Genomic DNA, 27,482 nt, shown 5'->3' with positions numbered 1-27,482 from the left:
CTCTAAAGCAATTGTGAATGTGAATTCGTTTGATTCAAGCTCTGAGGTACAATACAGACAAAGCAATGGCTCATGTCCCGGCGGCTAACCTGATCATTATTTATCCTTTAATGGGTTAAATGTGCTCTCGTTTTGTCTGCAGGGTCACAACAAGGAATGTCTACGGAGGTGAAGCCTGAAGCTCCCATGTACGTGTATGAGTCGACAGTGCATTGTGCCAACATCCTTCTGTGCCTGAATGAACAGAGGAAGCAGGACGTCTTGTGTGATGTGACCGTACTGGTGGAGGGGAGGGAGCTTCGTGCCCACCGGGCAGTGCTTGCGGCCTGCAGCCAGTATTTCTCTCTTCTGCTAAGGGGACAGATGGAACATGAGCCGCTCATCAGTCTTCCGGAGAAGGTGAGTGTCCGCATGTGTTTGATTTGGGAGGGGTTTGATTTTGACCCAAAACATATTCAGAAGTATTTTAACAGTATAAAGATTTCAGTTATTTAACAGGATTATTTTTTACTTTGGCAACAACTTAAAGTATAAATGCATATCTTTTAAATAAACATAATATGAAAATAAAAATAAATTACTAAAATATATGCATATACATCTAATTTATTTGATGTATGTATAAATGCATATCTTTTTAGAAATATAAATTAAAAAAAAATCTATTACAATTAGATCAAATATGTTGTTCACTGCCACAGCCTACTGAAAACTTCTAAACATACAGAACCTGTCAAAAGTTCGGGATGACTTGACAAAAATGTTTCTTGTGATCTTAAAAAAGGTTTGATCTCAATGTGTATATTAATTCTTTTTATCCCTTTTGTTGATAAAAATCGAATTTTGCCAACATTTTAATTTATTTCATTAGAAAACATTTTTAATTAAAATATTTTTCCAAAGTTTTACTTGAATAATTAATCAATTCTAGGCAAAGGTTGACTGTATTCTAAAATATAACATAGAGTTGATTTATTTTGGATGCTTTAGTCAAAACATAATTTTCACAGTTACAATTGTGTTATTCCATGGTTTTGATGGTTTACTGTTATTTTCAAATGCTGGATTATAGTTTGGGCTTTAGAGAGGTGCGCAATAGATTGACATTAAAATGCATAACAATTTGACGATACATTGTTGGATTTGCCAAATTCAGGACATGCTTTCTCCCAGAATCGAATCAATTCTTTTGGAGTTGCTTGCGCAATGCTGTACCAATGCTGGTCAAAGTCATTTTTGCTTTTTTATGCAATTAATGCATACAATATTATCAGTTTATGTGCTGAAATGTGTAATATAGCTACAGAAACACCCATTTAGATGTACTAACGGATAGAGAAGTCAGGCGTGTCAAAGGTTCTTCTGTAGCTTTGAGTTTCTATAACTGGTTGTCTCTTCCTTGACAGCAGTGGTTTAAGTGTTTTCTTACAGAAGCTGCGGGAAGTATGATTTATTCATTGCTGAGTCTGTGTTATAGTAGCACTGTACTTGGAGGTGTTTTGCATCTTAAAGCTGACCTGTAAAACATCCCACATCTGATAAAAGGGCTTTATTAAACTTAAAATCCCATGTTTTATGTTATACAGTCTTTCCTGTCTTTGTATGTGTGTTTGTGCATGTGTCTCAGCCTGCTGCCCTCATTAAAACTGGTAGTAACATTAAAGGAATCTCATAGGGTGCTTGGCTTCCATAAAGACGCGCGACTGCAGGCGGCAGCTGCTGATGTAAGCTGAAAATAGATCCACCGAATGCTCAGCATTTTCCCCCCAGCTTTTCAATTTATTAGCCGCTCTTGGAGGACCGAGTGTCTGGGGGAGATGTACTTCAGCTGGATGACTTTCTATTTAAAAATTGATGTTCCTGATGCGGCCGCGCTGCCCAGAGCGTTCCCGGATACCTGCGAGAGTGATAGCACAATTGAAAGTGATGAAAAGGGCGGTTTATTTTTGCTCTTGACACTATCTTGACTTCTTTTCATTCCTTGACATGAAGCTTGCGAGCCCTCGGTATACAGGGCTCAATCACTGTTTGCGAACTTTTGACGAACTCACCACTTTGTAAAATTTGTTTCTGCAAGATCAGGTTCTGCACTTATATCATGGAAGCCATATTTTGCATGCTGTTTTAAAATTAGTCCGTTCGAGAAGTAGACATGCAAAACATAAATGTAGAACATAAGACCTTAAAGGTGGTATGTGTCATTTTTTGGATGATCTATTGACAGAAATGCAATATAATATATATAACTGTTATGTGTTCAGAGCTGTAAAAAGGCCTTACATAATGAAGTGATATATTTTATAATCCTTACAATGAGCTATTTCTATCTACATAGACCACGGGTCCTGTTACATGGAATTCGCCATGTTGTTTCTACAGTAGCCCTAAACAGACAAACTGCTCTACAGAACACGTTTCATAAATACTCCTTCGGCAAAGAAGTGAAAACGTGACGACATCTTTGTTCTGTGTCAGTCGCCGTAGTGCTTGGAAAGGGAGGGGTGAAGTGAGCCATTGATTGCAATTCTCAACTTCACCACCAGATGCAGCCACATTTCGGATTTGTTTGACCTTTGTTTTGTTTAAAATGGCAATATCATCTCCTGTTCTGTTTTTCTCTCTCCAGATCACTGAAAAAGGCTTCGGCCCACTCTTGCAGTTTGCCTACACAGCCAAGCTGTTACTAAACAGAGACAACATCCAGGATGTCATGCGCTGTGCAGAAATCCTGGGCATGCACAACCTTGAAGACTCTTGCTTCCTTTTCCTACAGGCCCAGCTGAAAAGTGAGGTCGACCACACACACACCAGCTCAACCCCCCTATCACCTCACCCAAACCATCATGGGTCAGATGACCCAAACATGATGCAAAACAATTCCAAACCACCTTTGTTTGGATCGAGGCTACATCCCTGTGACCTCAGCTCGTCCAAGAACACGGAGCGCTTACAAGTCAACAACGACCTACTTACCTCCGACCCCCATCATTATCCTAAATATAGAAAGTACCATCAGGCTAAGCACAACATGAACACCTCACACAGCAGTACCTCAAACATGCACGGTTTACTGCACGAAACCCTCATCAGTGGCCCTAGTGACCCGGATCTCTCTAAGGTGAAAGCAGAACCAACCAGCGGAGAGGGTTCGGTGCCACTGAACCTGTCTGAGGTTGAGCAGGATGGTCTGGTCAAGGGTACGGAGGATGAAATGGAGATCGAGATGGACATGGAGTTAGATGACAGGCAGCTTTGTTCAACACCCAATGAACTTCCTGTTAGCAAATGTTCACCAGTGTGCCTGCAATCCTTTGTGAAAAAGGAAATGATGTCTTCGGATCCGTGTTTTGCCGTAGATCTGCATTGTGCCAAGAGGACCTCTAACGTTCAAGATGGACAAATGGACTATCAGGGTTTTGTTGGGGATCTTGGCGTGACTTCCTCAAAGAGGGCTGAGAAGTTAATCGAAAACACCTCCATCAAATCACCTTCCTTTGAGAGCGACCGAAGAAGCGTCATCTTTTCATCTGGGGCCCCCAACCATCTCCCAGCACATTCCTACCCACGTGAGAGCTATCTGTGTCAGGATGCCCACGAAGACCCATGGGCGGGATCCAGCCAGTCATTTCCCTGCTCCCAAACACTTTCACCCACTTCTGTCTCTCAAGAGCCCCCGATATCCTACCGCAGACGGCCAAAGAGCAGCCGTCCCGTGCCCATTAAAATGTGTCCGCGCTCCTCTCGAACTGAGAGTCACATCAGAACCTCCAGCTCGTGTTCGTCCTATTCCTATGCTGAAGATGGAAGTGGAGGTTCTCCTTCCAGCCTGCCTCAGTTTGAGCTCTCTACCTCGCCTTGCTCCACCATGGAGAGGTGTCTGACCCTCGAACACAGGGAGTGCAGTATGACAGGGCCACCCAAGATCAAGTGCGAGAAGTCGTACGACAGTAATTCCAGTGACGAGTCTGGATCGTTCTCTGATGGAGATAGCGAATCGTGTCCAAGCAAAGAGCGCAGACAAGAGGTTGGTTGGTTTTTCGAAAGTCATTTCTATGTGAATATTTATAAAAGATAAAATAATAGCCTTTGTATTCCAAATACAGAAATGATGTTTTATTAACAAAGTTCGGGAGGAACCTAAGCATATAAATCAGCCCGATGTTCCATCAGCAGCAATCACCTATCAGCCGAGCACGCAATCTCTACTTAATTATCTAGGCTGGTTCACCATCAGCAATCACCGTATCTACCCTATCAGCTCCAGCAAGCTCTATCATAAATAGACAAACAATCTTACCTGATGCATCTTGCCAGATAAGCATCCCTCCTCCACCCCAGCTCCTCTCATTTTCTCTAAGTCCCGCAGGACCCTCGGGGGGGGGGTGTTCTGGGCTCGAGACGGTTCTGAGCCCGGAGCACTTGCTCTGAGCAGGGTTCGGATAGATCCGGCGAGCTCGGAGCCCACTCCCTGCACAACACGCCAAATACGCATAACCTTCATTCCCATGCTTTACCATCTATCCCAACAAGGAGCTGTTTATCGGTGAGGGCGAACTCGTGAAATTATAGTTGGAGCAGAGCTGTGGTCCAGTGGTTAAATGCTTTTGCATGTTGAGCCTTGGTGCTCTCATAGAAGCACAGGTTAGAATATATGTCCTCGTCTCTCGTCCAATACATTTTGCTGCTCACCATTGTTAAATACTTACAGGAACAGTTCACCCAAAAATGAAAATTCAGTTTTTAGAATATCACCCTGAAGTTCCAAATCTGCATACATTTCTTGAAAGATATTTGTAAGAATGCTTGTAACCAAACAGTTCTTGACTGTTTGTTTACAAGCATTCTTTCAAATATCTTTCGCTGTGTTCATTAGAACAAAGAAATTCATACAGATTTGGAACACTTGAGGGTGAGTAAATGATGACGATAACTCTAACTCTAAAATCGAATAACAATTTAATCATTAACTAGATTAGTAGTAATATTTATTGTGGAGTAATTTCATAATTACAAAACATGCCCACATATGATACCCAGTCGGCAGAGACTGAGAGGCGAGCTGCAGGAACTTGACAAACACCGTAGGGTTGCCATGGCAATAAGCGCCGAGCCGATTTTGTTCCTCGGGTCCCATTGACTTAATTGTAGCACCTCCAGACAGCATTGTACACATCGGCAGTTGAAGAATGTGTGTGTGATCGTCTGCTGTCTCGTGAAGTCTATTGATTTCTAATGACCCACTTTTGACAAGATTTGTCCTGAAGTTTTGTAAGTATCTGAAAGAGTCAGAAATATAGTTTTTCCAAAAAAGAGAAAGGGTAAAAATGAGTTTTTGTAGTTATAGTTTTGCAAGCATTTGCTTAAAAACCTAATTAATTTGTAATGAAACTGTAATGGGTTTGATCCCAGGGAACATACAGTATTATACTGATAAAAAGAGTACATATGTAATTTAATTGATATGAAGAGTAAATGCATTATACATCTGCTAAAATGCATATATATATATATATATATATATATATATATATATATATATATTAATTTAAATATATTAAAGTAATTAAAATGTCCATTTCATCTGAAAATAAAATATTGTTTAATACATCTGGGATGATATGAGGGTTGAGTAAATGATGTCTTGCTTTCCCTCAAAGAAAAAGTAATTTACACAAACAAAACAATTTTTTGTAAAAATAACAATTATTTTATGGTATGGTGTTGTATGTATTCATGTAGTTTAAGTATTGCATATGCAAAGATGACACCCAGAAAAGTATACCAAAGCATGTGCCCCCATGTCCAAAAACCATAATACCAAGGATTATGTTTGAGAAGTCAGCTTAAATAAAACAAAAATTAGGCCTCAATAAAATATGTATTTCAGAATATTATCCCACTGTAGTGTAACACTCTCTTCAGAAACAATCTTTCTACAGCCGTCTTTATTATGCCCTTCACTGTACTGGAGTTTGGAGCTTCCAGCTGCTGGACCCCAGAAAGAGAAGTGGGGCAGCAGCCCCCAGGCACCCATCTGATGATGGTCTGCTTCACCTCACAGGCTAACAGATGAGTCCTACTTCACAGTATGAGCTCCTTCTCCCAGAAACGACCTGAGAGAAGAAAAGAAAATGTGCTGCTGGAAGCGTAATCTGTCATTCTAGCCTTATTGCGGTCCCCACAGTAGTAGAGCGGTTAAATATAGACCTCCATTTTACACAGAATGAGCAGTGGCGCAAGGTCATAATACAGAGAGGGAGTATTCGTCACGGTCATCACTGCTATACTCCCTCGACAGAGCCTCAAGTCAGGTTTCGTCTTTGTCGGGGCGGTCTGTTAGCAGGATTTGTAGGACATCTGCATTTTCGTGACATTTTCAGAACTGAAAGCGTTATTGGCTGTATGACAAACTAAACCGCTCTTTGCCTAAGATAATTGCATCGAATCACATAGATCATTACTGTCCCGGTAGTAGAAAATCTCTCATTATGTTTCAAGTAATGACCCAGTGAATTCACACTCTCCTTTCTTATGATGACATTATTTTTGTTATAGCTGGAATATTGGGGGATACATGTCAAAGGCAGGATTCCTTGTTATTGAAAGCTTCAATTTGTATAAAAAATGAACAAAAATAGATTATTGAATAGTTCTTTTAAATAATAAACACATTTTATAATAATTTTGTAATTTGAGACGTTTGCTACAATTTCACAGGAAATGTCAGTTTGACGTATTGCCACAAAATTCTGATATACATTTTTAGATCGGACTGTTATCGATAAATGTTTTGGTCATCTTTCCATTTGTCACGATGTCTGTTTTGTCACGTTACGGTTATTGTGATCAGAATCATTTGAGGTGGCGGTGTTATCACGGTATTTTAACGCTTTGAGTGGCCACATAATGCTACAAATATGCTATAATGCACTTAAGATTTGAGTATAGGGATTAGAGAGAGTGAGTTTGTAACCATTGTGGCTTTAAAAGCAAAACTTTAAACAGTTGCTGAATTATTTCATTTATATATTATGATATGTATAGAGTACATTTTTATATTATGATATGTGTAGAATTAACACCGTATCGATAATAATCCTTTTTGATATCACGGTTATTGCCAGTGACGGTATATTGTGACACCACTGATCTTTATATCTGTTGTCTTTCCATTTTCTATAAATTCAGCTGTTATTAGTGTCCTTTACTAGTGTATAATTAAGCTTTTTTGTAGTGTGCAATAATCTGTATATCATACTAGAATATTAGATGTGATGTATGCTTTGAATATTTTTAATGATAGTTTGAGGGGGTCAGTGTTCTCAATGCAAAACAATAAATCATGTCATACATGTTAGTTGGCAGTGTCATCTAGTGGTGAACTGTCATATTCTAGATGTGTGAATAGCACTGTTTTCACTTTCTTTCCACAATGTTACGTATTTTCAATAGATGCCTGTTAAATGCATGTAATGTAGCTTTAATGCGCTGTGTGCTTGCAGGTGAAACTGCCGTTTTCATTGGATCAGATCACAGAGCTTCCACGGAACGACTTTCAGCTGATGATAAAGATGCACAAACTGACCTCGGATCAGCTAGACTTCATCCACGAGATGAGACGTCGCAGTAAAAACCGCATCGCAGCTCAACGCTGCCGGAAGAGAAAGCTGGACTGCATCCAGAACCTGGAGCGTGAGATTCATAAACTGGTAGGAAGTACGAACAACCCCACGCAGCATCTGCCAAGATTGCTTTCATCTTGAAAAAGAAACCTTATTTAAACCGTTTTCTGTCACTTCTTGTTTACTTATTTTAATTTAAAGACAATTTGGAAATGTTTTGTTAGGATAGTAATGACAGCAAAATTTGTAAAATGTTTTTTTTAAAATAAAAAAAGTACAAACTGATTTGTACAGATTTTTTCTTGGTTCAAATTGGTTCTGATTTAAATTTCTATGGAGGGAGGTTAAACCGTCTTGAGACGGGGACAATTCATGTCAATGTTCATTTCAGAGCTTTACAAATTAGGCAAAAGTGATTAAAAATAAATAACAATACTAAGTTTAACAATAAGTCAAACTTTTTCTTTAAAATGGTCCAATATTTTTAAAATAAGATTGTGACTTTTCTGTGTTGACCTAATGCATGTTTTTCTGTGGTAGGTGTCTGAGCGACAGAAGCTTCTAACCGAACGAAACCAGCTGAAGGTCTGTATGGGTGAACTCTGGGAAAACTTCTCCTTTTTATCTCAGGAGGTCTGCAGAGAGGAACAGCAGATTCCAGGGCAGACCCAATATCTGTATCATCTGCACTCAGACCCCGTTTTGTCCAGTTCAACCAATAAAATCTCTTCCAGTCCCACCAGTATAGACCTCACGCTCACCTCCCACAGCACCGTGGAGACATCTTCAAGGTTAAGTGACTGCCAGGCCAAATATCTGCGAGTGCAGGGAGAGAACGTGATGCTCCCGGACGACGTCATGTCTCTGAGGTCAGAGCCTTTGCTGGAGGCGAGCGGTTCGAACGTGACCGGCGATTTCTGCCAGGAGATGACTGAGAAGTGTACCACAGATGTGCAGGCCAAGAGCTGAGTTGTCATTTTTTATTAAATAAGAATATTGGTTCAGTGTCTTTTTAAAGGTTTTCTGCGTTACGTTAAGTTTGTTGCTACTTTAGGGGAAAGTCGGCGCGTGTGTGTTCACATATAAAGCAAGAATCTTTTCTCTTTGTAACAGTTTTTATCTTTCATCTATCTGGTATCAAGTTCTCAGATTTATCTCAGGAAATACAGGGGTTTTTGTAACGTCATATGAAGCAGCATATGCAAATGGAGTATTTAAGCTTTTCAAACAGTTTGGACCATTTTCTGCTCCATTTTCCGTTTTGCGATCTCAATGTACATAAAGAGAAGAAAAACGCAAATTATAAACAGAAAAACTTTCTTTGCTTGTCTGAATTCTGAAGTGTTTTTAATTGCATTCTTTGACATTTCATGACATCTATCTCTTGCTTGCCAGAAGCCAAGCAGTCTCAGTTTATCCGAAGTCTCCAAAAAATCGACTATTTAAACATTTTGTAATGAATGGGATTTTATCATAAAACACTCCATTCTATTAATATTTAGCTGTGTAGATGATTGTCCTCTAAAATATTTTGTGATAAAGCGACATTGGATACAGAAGAAATTTTCTAAAAATCAGTTTTCTAGACATTTTAAATGGATTGATCAGGGACATCTATTGTATTTACAGCTCCTAGTAAACTTTGATGAATTAAATTATTCTGACTTTGTGTGTTTTGGCACTCCTTCAGGATCTTGTGCACTTGTCATTGTTACTATTGTGTGAAATCTTTGGTTGTGGGTAAATTTTGTTTGCATTACACATTGTCTAGTTTTCTACCTACTTAAGAACACCATCAGCAATGAAAATGTTTTATCCTGATATACTGTACACACTTCTGAAAGTTTAAATGTCAGTTTACATGTTTACTTTTTGTACGAGTTCCCCTATTAGTCTTAAAACACTTCTACACCTTTGACTTAATAACATGTCACGACAAAGCCTTAAAATGACACAAGTTAAAGAAACGCCCACTGCTGTTTTAGTTTTATTTGTCCAACATTATTTTGTATTACTTCATGTGTGTTACGAGTTACTCACCTGTGTACAGTCACAATACTGAAGTTTAAAGGTGAGATTTTTAAAGTGTAATTTAACTGATTTACTTGACCTGTTTATTGCATGACTTTGAAAGAGAATACAGATTTAAATAATCCCGCACCCAAGAAGTATACACAGCATAAAACATGTTGACATATTCCGTTTAAGGCAAAACATTTGGGGAATCTGGTCAATGCGTCGAAGTCTTGAATCAATTTTGTATTATTTGTATTGGACAAAAGCAGTCAAATAACTTTGGCCTTAAATAAAACGCATTTAGTAATGCATGACAAATCTCTCATTTCTGTTCAGATATGGCCACAGGGATTTTTTTGGTTCTTGTGATCTTTAAGTATAGATGCTAATAATGATGTTTAGTTATAAATTAAGCATTTAATAATTTTTTGTTATATAATGCATCATTGTGATATGAAGTAAGGGCAAATCTAAATATTCATCATCAGTTTACATGAAGTAAGGTGAGTTTGCAACATTCACAGATCTACCTGTAACATCGATATACCTCTCATCTCTGACACGGTTTGTAGCTAAAATAGTTTTCAACCTTTTAAAAGGATGTTTTTTGGTCGTTTATTTTATGTAGATTTGGTATGTATTGTAAATAAATTCTGTTTGTACATATTTGTTTCATGCTTAACAAACGATTGTTTCGCTCTGTCTTATTTGTTTCTCAAATCTTAAAAAGTTGTGACCTCAATGTTTATAATCTAAGTGTATTTGTAAAATTCTTGAATGTGTCCATATTGAAATTGTCTTTTAGGATATTAAATAAATGACCAAGCATGTTTCATGCTGATTTTGTGTGTCTTGAGGATAATGTTTGCGTGATCATTCCAAAACTGATTCGAACACAAACCCTTTGGAAATAATTACTTTTTATTTTCTTCATAATTTGATGTGTGAATCCATTAGCTTGCATCACAATTTATGGAAGTAATTTTTTGCCAGCTGTCTGTAGGTCTGAAACATAATTATGACCGCTTGTGGCTTCCATAAAAGTAATGGAAAACTGTACACAGTGCTTTACTGGTAAATTAAGGTGCTTATAATAAAAAATAGACGGTATAAAACAGCCCTCCTTTAACTACAATAAAGCTGCGTTCATCTCCGGTCAGTTCTGCTCGTGAACGGCATGTTACATTCCTGGTGTCCTTCTGTCCATCTTCATTTCACTTCTTCATGATTGAAGAGATATCCAAGAACACACTCTGTAAGCAAACATGTTACCATTTAGTTACTAAATATTGAATTTAATGACCTTATAAATCTCTATTTTGGGATATTTGATAGATATTTAATTAGTTTATAAATTATATTTTAAAATAATAATAATTATTTTAAAATATAATTTATAAACTAATTAAATATTATCTAATTAAATATAATTAAATATATATTTTTTTTAAATAAAAAAGAAGACATTTTTGTATAATTGATTTATTTTTTACCCTTCCTTGAACCGCCACCTTAACTTGGTGGAGGGGTTTGAGTACCCGAGTGACCCTAGGAGCTATGTTGTCGGGGGCTAAATGCCCCTGGTAGGGTCTCCCAAGGCAAACAGGTCTTGGGCTACGGGTCAGACTAAGAGTGGTTCAAAAATCCCTTATGACGTTAAATATACCAAGGAGCGTGAGGTCGCCCGGTATGGCGCAACCGGGGCACCATCCTGGAGCCAGGCCCAGGGTCGGTGCTCGTATGCGAGCGCCTGGTGGCCGGGCCTTTCCCCACGGGGTCCGGCCGGGCTCAGCCCGAAGGAGCGACGTGGGGCCGCCTTCCCGTGGGCTCACCACGTTCGGAAGGGACCATAGGGGGTCGGTGCATAGTGGATCAGGCGGCAGTCGGAAGAGAGTGCCTCGACAGCCCGATCCCTGGATACGGAAGCTAGCTCTATGGACGTGGAACGTCACCTCGCTGGCGGGGAAGGAGCCTGAGATGGTGCGTGAAGTTGAGAGGTTCCGACTAGAGATGGTTAGGATCACCTCCACGCATGGCTTGGGCTCTGGAACCACACTCCTCGAGAGAGGATGGACACTTCACCACTCTGGAGTTGCCCATGGTGAGAGGCGAAGGGCTGGTGTGGGTTTGCTTATGGACTTCTGTGCTAGTCACAGTTTGTCTATAACGAACACCATGTTCAAGCATAAGGGTGTCCATCAGTGCACGTGGCACCAGGACACCCTAGGCCGCAGATCGATGATCGACTTTGTGGTCGTTTCATCTGACTGGCGACCATATGTTTTGGACACTCGGGTTAAGAGAGGGGCGGAGCTGTCAACTGATCACCACCTGGTGGTGAGTTCGATCCGATGGCGAGAGAGGAAGCTGGACAGACTCGGCAGACCCAAACGTACTGTAAGGGCCTGCTGGGAACGCCTGGCCGAGTCTCCTGTCAGAGAGATCTTTAACTCCCACCTCCGGCAGAGCTTCAACCGGATCCCGAGGAAGGCTGGAGACATTGATTCCGAGTGGACCATGTTCTCCACCTCCATTGTCGAAGCGGCCACTCAGAGCTGTGGCCGTAAGGTCTCCGGTGCCTGTCGAGGCGGGAATCCCCGAACCCGGTGGTGGACACCGGAAGTAAGGGAAACCGTCAAGCTGAAGAAGGAGTCCTATCGGGCCTGGTTGGCTTGTGGGACTCCTGAGGCAGCTGACGGGTACCGGCAGGCCAAGCGGACTGCTGCCCGGGTGGTTGTGGAGGCAAAAACTCGGGCCTGGGAGAAGTTTGGTGAGGCCATGGAGAAGGACTATCGACTGGCCTCAAAGAGATTCTGGCAAACCGTCCGGCGCCTCAGGAGAGGGAAACAGTGCCCTACCAACGCTGTTTACAGTGGAGGTGGGAAGCTGTTGACCTCAACTGGGGATGTCGTCGGACGGTGGAAGGAGTACTTCGAGGATCTCCTCAATCCCACCGTCACATCTTCCATTGAGGAAGCAGAGGCTGAGGGCTCAGAGGTGGACTCGTCCATCACCCAAGCCGAAGTCACTGAGGTAGTCAAGAAACTCCTCGGTGGCAAGGCTCCGGGGGTGGATGAGATTCGCCCTGAGTACCTCAAGTCTCTGGATGTTGTGGGGCTGTGTTGGCTGACACGCCTCTGCAGCATCGCGTGGTGGTCGGGGACAGTGCCTCTGGGATGGCAGACCGGGGTGGTGGTCCCTCTTTTTAAAAAGGGGGACCGGAGGGTGTGTTCCAACTATAGGGGGATCACACTTCTCAGCCTTCCCGGGAAAGTCTATGCCAGGGTACTGGAAAGGAGAATAGGGCCGATAGTAGAACCTCGGATTCAGGAGGAACAGTGTGGTTTTCGTCCGGGCCGTGGAACGCTGGACCAGCTCTATAACCTCTACAGAGTGCTTGAGGGTTCATGGGAGTTTGCCCAACCAATCCACATGTGTCTTGTGGATTTGGAGAAGGCATTCGACTGTGTCCCTCGCAGCATCCTGTGGAGGGTGCTTCGGGATTATGGAGTCTGTGGTCCTTTGCTAAGGGCTGTCAGGTCCCTGTATGACCGAAGCAGGAGCTTGGTTCGCATTGCCGGCAGTAAGTCGGGCTTGTTCCCAGTGCATGTCGGACTCTGGCAGGGCTGCCCTTTGTCACCGGTTCTGTTCGTAATTATTATAGACAGAATTTCTAGGCGTGGCCAGGGGCCGGAGGGTGTCAGGTTTGGGGACCACACGATCTCGTCTCTGCTATTTGCGGATGATGTTGTCGTGTTGGCCCCTTCAAACCAGGACCTTCAGCATGCACTGGGACGGTTTACAGCCGAGTGTGAAGCGGCTGGAATGAAAATCAGTACCTCCAAATCCGAGGCCATGGTCCTCAGTCGGAAAAGGGTGGCTTGCCCACTTCAGGTTGGTGGAGAGTTCCTGCCTCAAGTGGAGGAGTTTAAGTATCTTGGGGTCTTGTTCACGAGTGAGGGAAGGATGGAATGGGAGATTGACAGACGGATCGGTGCAGCTTCTGCAGTAATGCGGTCGATGTACCGGTCTGTCGTGGTGAAGAAAGAGCTAAGCCGCAAGGCGAAGCTCTCAATTTACCGGTCAATCTACGTTCCTACTCTCACCTATGGCCATGAGCTTTGGCTCATGACCGAAAGGACAAGATCCCAGATACAGGCGGCCGAAATGAGCTTTCTCCGCAGGGTGGCTGGGCGATCCCTTAGAGATAGGGTGAGAAGCTCGGACACCCGGGAGGAGCTCGGAGTAGAGCCGCTGCTCCTCCACATCGAGAGGGGTCAGTTGAGGTGGCTTGGGCATCTGTTCCGGATGCCTACCGGACGCCTTCCCTGGAAGGTATTCCAGGCCCGTCCGACCGGAGGAGACCCCGGGGAAGACCTAGGACACGCTGGTGGGACTATGTCTCCCGGCTGGCCTGGGAACGCCTCGTTGTCCCTCCGGAAGAGCTAGAGGAAGTGTCTAGGGTGAGGGATGTCTGGGCATCTCTGCTAAGACTGCTGCCCCCGCGACCCGGCCCCGGATAAGCGGAAGAAAATGGATGGATGGATGGATGATTTATTTTATATTCATTTTATAATAAAAAATTGTATTATATTATTTTATTAATTTTAATATTGATTTAATAATATATTGCATACAATAATTCACTATTCAAATATTTTAATATTCTTATTTGTAAATAATAGAAAATGTTTTAATAATTTTTTTTACTTAATTTTGTGTATTAGATATTGTATTATTTTATCAATTACATTTTAAAATAAAAAACAAGAAATGTTTGCATAATGTTTTTTGAATTCATTTTTTTATTATAAATATTTGTATAACTTTCAATTTATTTTCTTTTTTAATTAACTTGTTATCTATTATATACATAATTTATTGCTTTAGATTATATACATAAATACATACAATTTCTTTATTAAATTGAAAATAGTGAAAATGCAGAATATTAAGACTTAATTATTTATAATGAAACTAAGTCAGCCTCTACTTGCCATAGACATCCGGCGTCCCCCTGGTGGTGGGTTCGTGGGCAGGTCGCTGAGCGAACCAAATTCGGACTCTGTGCTCCTGGTTGAGGGACAGGACGGACTCCCGGTAACGCTGTCTGAGGGCACACAGGCAATGAAACTGGCTTTCCTGTTTTGCGGATAGAAGTCGCTCTCGGAGGAATCCATAACGTCATCCCCCAGGTCAGACAAGTGGCTGGGCCTGTGCAGAGCGTTGCGAAGGCAGGCTGGTATTTCAGTATGGCAAGGCCCATGGGCGTGCTGACCTTTAAAACCCAAATGACCCGAGTTTAAAGGTCTGATGTCCCTCTCTGAGCCCTTACTGCTTTTTAGATGCTGGTCACGACTGTCATTTAGCTGGTCCATGGAAGCCTGCGAATGCAGTTCGTGGATCATGCCCTGGATGGGCTGACACGTTTGGCAAGGTTGTTGGGTCACGCAGGACAACGGTAGGGTGGCGGCGGCAAAACTGTTGTATCTAGGCATGTCGTTGCTCGAGCCCACGCAAGTGCCGGTCAGGAACAAAGTTGCAGGGTCCATTTGCTCCCGAGTGATAAAAGTCTTCAACTGCGCGTTTTTATGAGGCGACAAGTCTGTCGTCACACACAGCTGCTGAATGTTTGAATGCTTGGTTTTGCAAAGACTGTCGTCCTCAGCGAGCTGGAGACCAGTTAGAGTCCTTTTGATTTTCTTCACCCCTAAGTGGGATATTTCCAAGAGGTTCAGAAACAAAGAAACACCTGCGATGACAATCATGAAGACCATGAAGATGGTCTTCTCTGTCGGCCTGGAGACGTAACAGTCCACGCTGTTAGGGCAGGGCACCCTCTCACACTTGTACAAAGGATCCATTCCTATGCCATAAAAGATATACTGTCCCACGATGAATGCCACCTCCAAAACTGATCTAGAAAGGATATGAATAATATATGTGCTGAGTAAAGAGCCCATCAACGGAGCCTTCTTCATTTTCCTCTGTTCTTCTAACCTCCTAAGTTCCTTCTCCAACTTCTTGTAGTCCTCCAGCAGGGGCTCTGTCTCTTCCAGCTCGGCCCTCAGCTGGATTTTTCTTTTGTGTCTCTCCTTCTCCAAAGACCTCAGTCGGTACAGAGCGTGTCCCATGTAGACCAACGAAGGCGACGACACAAAAATTATCTGGAGCACCCAGAAGCGTATCAGCGATATCGGGAACGCTTGGTCGTAGCAAACGTTCTTGCATCCCGGTTGATCAGTGTTGCAGATGAACTCGCTCTGCTCATCCACCCAAACTTCCTCGGCCGCCACACCGAGAACTAACATCCGGAATATGAACAGGATGGTCAGCCAGATTTTCCCCACGATGGTGGAGTGAATGTGAACTTCCTCTAAAATGCTCCCCAACAAGGTCCAGTCCCCCATCTTCACCGCCACATGTCCGTGCTTTGAGGGGGAAAAAGCATTTCGAACGTTGGCCTTTTTTGGAGTAATACACAAATTTAAGATGTTTTTGTGGGCATGCACACAGAAACAGAAAATTTGAGGTCATTTGCATTCTAAATATCTTGCAAAAATAGCTACTTTGTATTAAATCTTGCACAAAATGATGTAAGCAAATTGATTGCAGCTTTATACACACACGTGATGAAACTTGACAAAAATCAACTTACATTTTAGTGGGATTTGCTGTCTAGAGTCCTCGGTATATAAACGAGCATGTTTTCCCCAACAAGGAAAATAATTCCCTCATTTCAAAACCATGGAAGCTGCACGTTAAAATACAGACAGACTCTCTGCATCATGTCGGCAACAGTGAATGTTCCCCACAGCTGTTGCATGCACTGAGTTCACGGGATGTAGAAATTGATCTGAAAGTGAAGGGACAATGCCTATGGCGGATCTTATCAAGCAACGGTTGAAAAAGCTCCCCCTCATACAGAAAAAGTTGCCCACGATGCTAACCAACCAAATGTCCCTCATGCAGTCGATACAATATTCTGCCATTATAAAATGTTGATAGTGTCCTCTAACCACTTCGTTGAAAATGCTCTTTTTCATTTATCGTGTTGATATCAAAAAGAGTTTTTAATAACTCGTGAACGCACATTTCCATCAAATTTTGTTTAAGTGAACTATCTACAACGTGCAATGTTGTAACATTGTACATGCCTCTATCTAAATGTATTTTTATCTAACCTATCACACGAGACATAAATAAAAAAATTATAATATGAAATACATATCAACCCTATTTCATCGTTTTCCTTTCTGTTCCCCAGTGAGTTTGTGCCAACATTTTTCCATGTTGTTTACATTTGCGAACGTTCAATGTCAAATGAAAGACATTTCGCTCGATTGCATCAGCCTCTCCCCCCAAGCTCAATATCAATACTGCTGTGATTTGTTTAGCTCGTTGTTTTTCTGTTTTCATCTGGCACAAATCTCATTAAAAGCATATTTCCACAACATCGTGCAAATCCAACAAAACTTGATCAAAAAGCACGTTTTATATAGAAAGGACAGCGAGGAGCCGATCCACCGATCAGAGTGCGCACATGAGTCGGTTGTCCTTGTTCAAACCTTTACCAACTGATCACACTACGTGCTTCATAAAATGACCAGCCGTGCCCGAGGGTCTTTTATTATCTTTCCATCACATGCTGGCAGGATCAGTGAGGATTGATCTGATTTTCCTTTGCAGAAGCTTGAACTGCAAATGCCAGAAGTCACATCAGGGACGCAGCGTTACGTAATGAGTTCATCCTGTGTTTGTTCATTGGATCTAATTGCCTTGATTGCAAAATGTGCACTGTGAAATCCAGCGATGTTTTGATATATTGAGATTATGCTACTTAGTGCTATTTAGACGTGAAGCAAAACAATGCGCTCTGGCTGTGTTGCTGGGTTGCTTTCAACCCATCAAAAAGGGACAATCACAATGGATGAGTATCATTAAGTTACCTATGTGCTGGGTGGTTTGGGGTTGTTTCAACTCTAGCATTGGTAAAATATTGAAATTGTTTAGGTTTACTTGTAACCCAATGGCTGGGTTTGTCCCTGTTTGACCCAAACCGACTATTTTTTGGTGTAGATATTTTTCACTGTTTTACAAGTCTAAATGTAAAAGAAAGCAACTGTAAGCTTTAAGAATATTCTGTGTTTTTTGCATGCAATAACTTTATCTGTACACAATAAACAATCTTTGGATTATTTTAAACCCAACGTTGGGTCAAAAATGGACAAACCCACCATTGGGTTATGAAATAACCTGTTTGGTTGTTTCAACCCAAAGTGCTGGGTTTATTTTACCCAACTATTGGGTTTGTCCACTTTTGACGCGATAACGTTTTTAGCATGTAACTTTTATAGCCTATCACAGAAAAGTGTAGCTGTAGCCATTGGAACAGGCTTTTATTTGTGTTGTCATGTAAAAGCATTGGGGGCGTGGAGTTAGAAAATGGAAGTTGAAGGCAGTGGGGTGGACATCCACCATGCTTATAGATTACTTTACTCTGATCCATTTCAATCAATACAAGCTCGTGCAGCCCTGATCTGTGTTTGGAGATAATGAGATTCCAGAGAGCCTGCAGATATTTACCCACAAGAGATTTAGGGTGTAAATGGGGTAAAGAATAGTGTGAACAACATTTTACCTCTAAACATCAGAAAATAATATGAAATAATAATATAAATAAACAAATATAAAAATCAATCACATAAGCAAACTGGAGCTTCTCTCAGGTACTGTTGGACTGTGTGAAACACAAGTAGACAGGTCATCGTGGGTCATGAATCATGATGAACAGCATTTCAATTCTTTTTACCTTTGACTATAACACATTGAAACTATATTTTTATCTAAACATAAAATATTTTGTATGTACAGTTACACAGACTGAACAATTATACAATCTCGAACAATGAACAAAGTTTCACAACAACACTGTATCTAAATGAACTTGTGATTCAGTCCAAGGTAAAACATTTCTTTACTGAACTGTCTATTCATCTGGCTATTACTAATGTAAACTGACAGACATGTCTATACAAACCAGGAGCCTAATTTGCAATATTTAATTTCATTGGTTCCTGCACGTGAGAGCTACAAACATTTTCAGCAAAACTGTTTGTTTTTTCATGATGAAATGAAAAAAGTATGTTCCGCCTTCCAATAAAAAGAGCGAATCGTCAATCGCTAAAAACTGGCGATTCATTGGGGGAGGGGCTCTATACATGGTCTGCAACCTGAAAAATCTTAAAGTGCAGTTTAAGCTTAAGAAACAACATTTATGGAACCGTTGATGTCAGTTTCATGTTCATGTTGTTTTTCGTATTTGAGCTTAATGAGCAATTAAAGCAGCCAATTAATAAACCAATTTCAGCCTTCCTCCATTAAAGTAAATAGGTCTTGGTATTGTGTGCTGGTAGGACTTGGTCTAGTATGCTTGTATGGGAGACTTTTCGAATATGGCGGCCTTTAAGAGACTTTCATTTAAAATAATATGTATGTAGATCAACAGTTAGACTCTGTGTTAGTGCGAAGCCTCTGCAGCTCTTCATTCAGCGTGTTGATCTTCTGCAGCAGACTGACTCTATCCTGTAAAGCTTTCTGTTCCACCACCCTTTGTGCCTCCTGAATCTTCCTCTCATACCAGCTTTCCAGCTGCGTAGAGACCGTCTCAAAGAAACGCTGTGTCACTTCCACAGCATGCAAGTTTGCCCGCTCCTGGATGAAGGTGGCATCCGCAGGTCCCTGGGCAAAAACCTCTAGAGTGGACATGGCACCGCCCTGCTGGGTGTGTGTGCGGTGCCCTTTAATTCTGTTTTTCAGATGTTTGCTGTGTTTGCCGGCTGGGCCGGGCAGTGTCTCTGTATCACTGTCATGAAATTGCTTGCTGAAGTTGCTGGATGTGGACAGGCTGCTACTGGCACTGCTGTCACATTGGTCAATTCCCTTGTAGGCCCCAAAAGCTTTTCTCTGCAGTTTTGTTCTCTCCCACTGGGGGTCAGCCGTGGCCAGTTTGCCCACGAGTGGTTTGTGTTTGAATATGGATAGATGTTTCAGATTAACATAATCATCTGTGTAAATATGAAGAGACATTTTAGGAAAACATCAATTGTAGTATGTGGATGATTGGATACTGCTAGTTTAATTTCAACCATATGAAATATGCAGGGTTTTGAAACTACAGTTGGATTAAAAACCTAATCAGGTTTCATTTAGAGAAAAGCACACTACAGAATGCTTAATAATAAAAAGAATAAAACATTTGATGAATTTAGTTGCTCTCTCTCTATATATATTTAGATTTGTTTTTGACAATTATCATCGTTTCCATAGTTAATGTGATGAGCTAAAACGTTTTTTCTAAAAGAAAACATGTTTCAAAATAAGTTTGTAGAGTTGATTTGCTATCTATTGCAATAAAGGCATACTTTACTAAGGCCATATATCTTAAAGGGATAGTTTACCCAAAAAATTCAATTCTGTCATTATTTACTGTATGACATTATCTTGTGCAGAATATACTAAATTTCTTTTTTGGGTGTAATATCCCTTTATGACCTGTATATATTGAAGTTAAAGATAATAATAATAATAAAAACATTTTATTTATGTTTTGTAATATTGTTTAATATTTTACCAATATCTTTACATAACTCTTTATATAATTTGTATATATTTCTATATATTGTAATCAGTTTATATGTATATGCATTTTTTCCTAGGCATTTTTCCAACCTGAAGAGCCATTTCGGTTCGCATCATAGTATCTCCTCCCTAGGGCGTCCTCAAACCCGAGGCTTTTCCCACCTGCTCCTGGGCTGGGTAACACATTGACGTATGTGGCCAGTGAGCTTGAGCTCTCCTCCGAGTGGAGTGAAAGCAGAGGCAGACCTTCTGATTCTATGTCCACCACTGAATCTTCCACCGATGGAGACTGCAGGAGCTTATAGCGTCGGGTCTCAGGCGTTCGCATCTCGAGATCCTGAATCTTAGACATGCACCAGCTTTTCACTTCATTCGTCGTGGCCACCTGCTTGAAAGACCAAAACTTCCGTTTGTTGAATCATCCAGATATTGGCGATCATGAAAACCTTTTCTCTTGGGTTGTTGTATGGTACAATTGTACCTGTCTTTTCTCGCCCTCCATGCATTCCAGGGTGGCTCTCTGATTGATCCGATAATGACACTCCATCCTCTCAGAGGACACATGCTCCTGTGTGAGTTTCTCCATCTGAACGGGAATTAAGATACTTATAAAACCTTTTCAGCATCATGGCTTTCAGACTCCTTCATATATGCAACTTGTCACTTCAAAATACATCACATGATAATATTTGTTTGAAATTTGGTGAAACACCAACAAACCTGCTGTTTGTTTTTACGCTCTACTTTGCCCAGTCTGCTGTTCATCTGCTCTTGAACAGCGTGAATTTGTAATCTCATCTCCATCTCTGTGGCTTTCAGTTTATTCTCCAGTTTTCTGAGCAGGGGCTTACAATAACAGTCCTTTGCAGGAGCCTGTTTGCAGAAGTCAGTGGTTAAGAGGTTTAAAACATGCAAATGCATCGTATTTAATCGCTTGAATGTTACCTGCTTTATCTGTCCATCTTTATCTCGGTATAGAGTATAAAGCTGAAAGGCTTTTCTATGTGGAAGTTCTTCTTCCTTGTAAGAGCTGCCGTCTTTCTTGAAAACATATTTCAACTTTCTTATTATCTAAACAGCAATTTCTATGAGAATAATCACAATGATTTCCATATTTTAATGCAAGATATTTCTCCTAATATCATACTTAAATATATAATTTACTGCATTTTAAAGTTATTCCACAGCTCTGTGATTCTGATTAATACAATGATATGAAGTGCATATCCAGACCACATACCTAATATAATACAGTAAAATGTATAATACCTTCCGTATTGTTTTTTTGATCTTTCTCCTTGCTTTGTCTTCCTCCGGTTGTATGTTGTGAAGTAAATGGTCCCTGCTTTGGGCTTGGGCTTCAACCACTTCAGTAAAGTTCTGCACAATCATTGTATCACTCAGTTGAAAAGAGATTTAAAGATCAAATGGTCACATGACCGCTGGTCTCATATGGTTATAAAAGCTTAGTGGTCATGTGTCTGTTTCTTCTCACTGGCCCCTAGACCCCAATCATATTATAAATGATGAATGAACAGCACCATAAATGCCAGAGATAACTGAACCTTATCTGAAATTTGCAGCTTCTCCTGGGGGACCTGATCTCTGGGGATGCTCGGAGTCCATAATACGTCTTTTATTTTCTTTACTGTCTTTCCACGTGCACACTTTTGGGCAGAAACACAAAGAGAGATGCTTTGGGGTATTTTTATACAATATTGGATAGGATAAAAATTTGGTCGTATAGAGCACTAAAAGTGGTTCTTTGCTCGTAGTCATTGGGGAACCACTTTAAGTGCAATATAGCACCATATGTTGATGCTTCAGGGGTTTTCTGGGGTGGCCGAGGTGCTATATAGCACCATTTCCGTATGAAGAACCTGTTAGACCCCTATATGGATCTTCAGCGGTCCTATATAGTAAGAGTGAAGAACCAAAATATGATTCTATATAGCACTAAATGTGGTTCCCCTATGAACCAAGAACCACTTTTTGTACTACAAGGTAAAAAGGAACTTGTAAATCCTTACAAACCTGGTTAGACTTTGATAGAAGAATGGCCAGATCCCGATTATTATTGACCCGTGCTTTATCAATTGCAGTGTGGCCTGCCTGTTGATATATATAACATGTTTATGAAAGCGAATATGTTAGTCATTTAGTATTGTTGTTTAAACTGGTGGGTGTCTTTTGCCTAACTGTACAAAAACAAACAAAAAAGCGTTTTGAGTGCACGTATCCCTGCTGAAAAAATTGGAACAAAGAAAATAAATGGATTTAATGGTTATAATGACATTTGTATTGGTTTTAACGGAAACTTTAAAGGTGTATGTGGTAGTGTGTTGCAGATTAATGCCCAAAATAAACTACAAAAAGAAATGTTGTAATTGTTTTTATAGAAAACCCTATTGGTTCATAAGAAATCCCATTAGAAACCATTACAGAAATTCTAATGGTTTCCATCAAAATACCGTTATAAACCATCAGCCTTTTCCATTTAAACCATTACAAAAGTATTTTTGTAGTGTGTTTTGAGGGTTATTACAAAAAGATTTAACTTCCCAGCAGTAAAATTAATCATATACCAGAGCATTATAGTTCCCATTAAAACCAATACAATTCTCATTATAACCATTAGATCACAATAAATTATTTTGCGCAGGGATCCATTGTTTTTTTCCACAGGGATCTCCAGAAGCTTACATTTCAGGGTAGATCTTTTAAAACATAACACAAAAGATCAATGCCATTAGACTGCATAACTTACGTTGTTTTTGATGTATGCATCAGCTCCATCTTCCAGTAACAAACCAACAGTTTTCTTGTGGTTTAAACCAGCAGCGACATGAAGCGCCGTCTCCCCAACCTGTAAGATCCAAAACATATCTGCTATTTACATAATACATGCATTCTTTGTTAAAAATAGTGAGTCATAAACGAATCGACCTCAATATTTATTAATTTATTTATTCTTCACTTAAGAATAAAGAAGAGAAAGTAGGGCTATTTTCTTGAATATTCTTCAAAGCGCATTATTACCTATTTGAAATAATTCAGTACTATAACGATAAACTAAACCATATGATAATACTGCTGGTGGAGTGTTGAAGGACCTGACCTGGTTTTTCTCAGCGATGGAATATGACGAACCCAAGAGGATCTTAATCACAGATGAATTATTGTAGCGAGCAGCAATGTGTAAACATGTGTCACCTGTCTGGAAAATAAGAAATGTTAAGTTTTCCTTTTCAGTCAATTTCTGGCTATTCTAGTTTTCTGATGTAAAAGATTGCACTTGCATTGTTTTTGACGTCGGGCACAGCACCACCGAGTAGCAGCATTCTGGCAGTCTGACAATGTCCATTCTGACACGCCAGATGTAGTGCTGTGTTTCCTGCCTTTACAAAATAAAACAAAAAAGCACCGTAAAACGACAGATATCATTTAACTGTTATTTGGAAAACACTGCTTATGACTTCAACATACTTTGTTCTTCACATGGATATCTGCTCCAGCTTGGACTAGCAGCTTCACACATGGACTGAAGCCATGCCACGATACTTCATGCAAGGCAGTGTTGCCTTCCTGTTGAAAGAAAATCATATTCTGTTGATCTTTAGTTGAAAGCAGCTAAAGATTTTTATTACACAATACAAAAAAAGTGATATACAATAAATAGTTTTACCTGTTTTTATTGTAAATTTGCTGTCTTTAAAAAATGTTGACCCTATTTTATAAATACATACATTACAAAAATAAAGCTTTTTTTACATCTTACAAATTCTGTAAAATTACTGGGCGTGTTTAAGGACAATCTGTAGAGATGCGAAATAAAAAGTTGGTGTCCTACTTTATCATTTTCTAAAAAATGTTGGTGTTTTACTAACTAACACTCAAAATGTGTCCTTTTATTAAATAAAATATCTACTATATGATCTAACAAGTGTTTGGGTATATGACAATGAAGTATTTCACTATGTGAACACACCTTGTCTTGTAGATCTAATGCACAGCCTCCACGGATGAGGGCAGAGATGGCGTCACGGTTTCCCACAACAGCCGCCTTGTGTAAAGCCGTTTGGTGATCCTAAAACACATCATTTCAACACATTAAAGTTGTGTTGCTCTGAATTTCATTTCAGCTAAAAGCTACAAAAGGTCATAAATCGGCAACATTGTAAGATTTGCAACAAATAGTGGCTTTGGCCCAAAATATATCTTTAGTTCTTTGCTAATCGCATCTGGAATCAATCTCTTAAGGAAATAACAGGTTGACACGGATAAAAACAAAGAAACAAATGAGACCATGGGTTTACATCCTCCAGACTCCCTCGGTAGCGGTCAACTGTGCTTCTCTGCTCTGCACGACCGGTATGTGAAAGCAGGTGCACTGGACAGCAATGGTCCTGAGAAAACAATTCACGCATGCTCACATAAAATAATTTATATTCCGATGCATCACAATCTAGCACACAGGGATTTACAGACTAAGAGCGCATGGCCAGCTGGCTTTACGGACATTAAAAATGTGGTTAATCCCTTGCACAGGAATTCATTGTAGTCTTTATTATAGATGCACAAGAGGACATTTGTTAGGAGATTGAAACTCATCAGATGTAAGTGTCTTGAGCATTAGATTTCATTTCATTTCTGCCTCCATCTAATGTGTGCCAAGAAGACCCTCTTTTATAAAGCCTAATAAATATATTGACATTTAAATGGTCAAATTTAAATTGTACAGAGATTATTTTTTTATTGGACCTTACAGCTGGCTTAAAAAACCTTTTGGAAAGGACCGCATGATGGTCACCATGATGGTCACCAGGTTCTACAAATAAGCAATCATCAAAGAACACATTAAACGTGCCGAAGACACAAATGACAGTAAGGGGAGGGTTTAGTAAGATAACCCCAAATGTTTGATCTATAGCTGTAGACGGGCACATGTTAGAACAAATAGACACACTTTCTGTCAAAGCCAAAACAATATAGACATGCTTTTGTTCAAACCTGTGTTAGTAAATAATGCATTATATAATATGACCTTTTAAAGTTAACATGATAACGATATAGTAATTTTGTTTATTAAATAGTATTTGTTAAATTATGAGGAAATATTAAAGACGAATATATGCATTGCATATGTTACTGTACTGTATATAACTTCATTCTAAAAAGATACAGAAAAAGAGCTTTAGGAAGCAATATTACATTTACATAACAAATAGGACACATGGCCTTGATGAAAAATGATTGAGAAAACAATCCTACATGATACAACAAACAGATTAAATCTTCATGCCAGGAAGAGCTTCTAATTTTTCATATTCATAGACAGCAAAATACATATGCATTCGTGTTACTCTGTTTTACTGTTTGATATAAATGTATCACATTTGAAGTATTATAATGGATACAACATGTGGCAGCAAGCATTGTGGGTCAACCTGCCAACACAGCCGGCACAGATTCAATGGCTCTGTACAGTGAATATTTTATTTGTTTTCAAAGCCACAATCATGATCATGTGTGAAAATGCTGAAAGGAAAGAAAGACAATTGTCTGTAAATGAAAAGTCCCAATTGTTTGCAGGGCAGATAGACGAATCATCACACACAGCGTATTAGTTAGTTGTATTATGTACTTTGAACGTTCTCCATAACTTTCCTATTGTACAATAGCGAACTGAATGAATCTTGCCTGTTTGTCTTTTTTCTCATTGAAAACAGGGGAACCTCATCCGACAGCAAAACCTTCTTAGCACTCAGAGACCATTCCCCATGCTATAACTTGCATAAGACTTATTTTATGGAACTCAAAGAAAATGGGATCTGACAGGAAGATTCGCAGTTGTCATATACCGTTCCCCCTTTATCACCTTGAAGGGCTTCACATCTATGTATACTCCGTTCTAAAAGCCCAGTGGTCTAGTGGTTAGAGCATTTGGTTTGTGATGCGCAGGTCATTGAGTCCTGCATGACTGTTATTTTTTCTCATTGAACACAGGTGAACCTTAACATTCTTAGAAGTCAGGATGCATTCTGCTGCTTTGTTGGGGAAAAAGGGTGATATCAGCCTAAAACTCCGACAACCTTCTTCTTGTGGTGTACAAAGTCGGCAGTGTAAATTTAAGACACATATGACTTTTATATCTTATAGAACTTTGAGGAAACAGAGTCTGACAGGAAGATTCTTAGCTGTCATATACTGTTTCCCCAGTATCACCTTGAAGGGCTTCACGTCTAAGAATGCTCCATTCAAAAAGCAAAGTGGTCTGTGGTTAAAGCATTTGGTTTATGATGCGTAGGTCATTGGTTTAAGTCCTGCATGTGTTTTTTCCTCATTGAACACAGGGGAACCTGTGTTGGTTGTCAGGTCCGGATACGTTCTCCTGGTTCGTTTGAAACATCTTGTGATAAAAGCCTGAAACTCTGACAACCTTCTTCTTGCGGTGTTCATTTTTAAACACGGAAATTAGAGGGACAAAAAAGTACATATACACAAACATTATATATAAACGCACACACATACAGTACATCAAGACTCACATAAACAAACCTTCATCCTGTAACAAAAATCATTCATAAGACATTTCTTACCTTGTTCCAAAATGTAGATATCTTATCAGCTTTATTATTGGGCTTTAAATACATTTTCTTGACTGTTTATAAATCAATAAATGACATTATTAATGAAATCATAAAGTGTTTTTCTTCTTCTTGAACAAATGCAAAAATACACTAACCCTCTCTCTTCTCTCAACGGGTAGTGGTCTAGCTTTTAGTTTAAACTAGTAACTTTGTATTAGCACCTAATGTACTATGACATATCGACATATTGCTCCCCGACCTCTTCAAAAGCGTCTTGCTAAATGACTAAATGTAAATTGTTCAATAAATAAATGTTTGGTATTCTTGCATGTATACAGAAATATATTTAGAGATATTTCAACCTAAAGCCACTTACTTCAATCGCCATAACAGACATAATAGCACCTAGAGCACCACCTCGCGGTTTACACCGGTCATTCATGCAGGTCAAAATAAAATGAATATACAATTAATTATAATAACCTTTTATATACTTATGGAATGCGTTCGCAGCTATTCAAATAAACAAACAAACAAACAAACGATTCAATAAAGAAATGATCGACATCTGCGCTTTGCCTGATAAAAGACTACATCTCCCGAAATCCGGCCA

General features: G+C 40.0%; 3 protein-coding genes across 3 annotated transcripts; 1 reads left to right on the top strand and 2 right to left on the bottom strand.

The window, feature by feature from the left end:
- On the top strand, window positions 1-10,495 carry bach2a (BTB and CNC homology 1, basic leucine zipper transcription factor 2a). Its single transcript, XM_079459401.1, has 5 exons — window positions 1-46; window positions 143-399; window positions 2,627-4,024; window positions 7,503-7,709; window positions 8,163-10,495. Exons 2-5 carry the CDS (start codon window positions 157-159, stop codon window positions 8,589-8,591), a joined length of 2,277 nt encoding a protein of 758 aa, XP_079315527.1. The 5' UTR covers window positions 1-46; window positions 143-156; the 3' UTR covers window positions 8,592-10,495.
- A 4,125-nt stretch (window positions 10,496-14,620) lies between these two features.
- gja10a (gap junction protein alpha 10 a) lies at window positions 14,621-16,440 on the bottom strand (the record flags this gene model as incomplete). The annotated part of the gene is made up of 2 exons (XM_079459365.1): window positions 16,297-16,440; window positions 14,621-16,069 (listed from the first exon to the last, which is right to left on the bottom strand). The coding sequence occupies exon 2, from the start codon at window positions 16,046-16,048 to the stop codon at window positions 14,621-14,623; it is 1,428 nt and encodes a 475-aa protein (XP_079315491.1). The 5' UTR covers window positions 16,049-16,069; window positions 16,297-16,440.
- A 1,580-nt stretch (window positions 16,441-18,020) lies between these two features.
- On the bottom strand, window positions 18,021-24,681 carry ankrd6a (ankyrin repeat domain 6a). Its single transcript, XM_079459515.1, has 14 exons — window positions 24,585-24,681; window positions 24,268-24,366; window positions 23,766-23,864; window positions 23,579-23,677; window positions 23,398-23,496; window positions 23,047-23,145; window positions 22,314-22,391; window positions 21,845-21,946; window positions 21,549-21,659; window positions 21,225-21,320; window positions 21,000-21,152; window positions 20,761-20,865; window positions 20,370-20,667; window positions 18,021-19,705 (listed from the first exon to the last, which is right to left on the bottom strand). Exons 1-14 carry the CDS (start codon window positions 24,585-24,587, stop codon window positions 19,140-19,142), a joined length of 2,007 nt encoding a protein of 668 aa, XP_079315641.1. The 5' UTR covers window positions 24,588-24,681; the 3' UTR covers window positions 18,021-19,139.
- Between the last annotated feature and the right edge of the window lie 2,801 nt (window positions 24,682-27,482).

Source organism: Barbatula barbatula (genome assembly GCF_947034865.1).
Source record: "Barbatula barbatula genome assembly, chromosome: 6".
Classification (NCBI taxonomy): domain Eukaryota; kingdom Metazoa; phylum Chordata; class Actinopteri; order Cypriniformes; family Nemacheilidae; genus Barbatula; species Barbatula barbatula.
This window is presented reverse-complemented; position numbering and strand designations above follow the sequence as displayed.

Excerpts from the sequence above, each read along its gene's own strand:
- bach2a (XM_079459401.1), top strand. The coding sequence starts at position 157 with ATGTCTACGGAGGTGAAGCCTGAAGCTCCCATGTACGTGTATGAGTCG. Across the intron at positions 400-2,626 it reads TCATCAGTCTTCCGGAGAAG|ATCACTGAAAAAGGCTTCGG; the intron begins GTGAGTGTCCGC and ends TTCTCTCTCCAG. Across the intron at positions 4,025-7,502 it reads GCAAAGAGCGCAGACAAGAG|GTGAAACTGCCGTTTTCATT; the intron begins GTTGGTTGGTTT and ends GTGTGCTTGCAG.
- ankrd6a (XM_079459515.1), bottom strand. Across the intron at positions 22,392-23,046 it reads ATGCATACATCAAAAACAAC|GCAGGCCACACTGCAATTGA; the intron begins GTAAGTTATGCA and ends ATATATCAACAG. Across the intron at positions 21,660-21,844 it reads AGCTGCAAATTTCAGATAAG|AACTTTACTGAAGTGGTTGA; the intron begins GTTCAGTTATCT and ends ATGATTGTGCAG.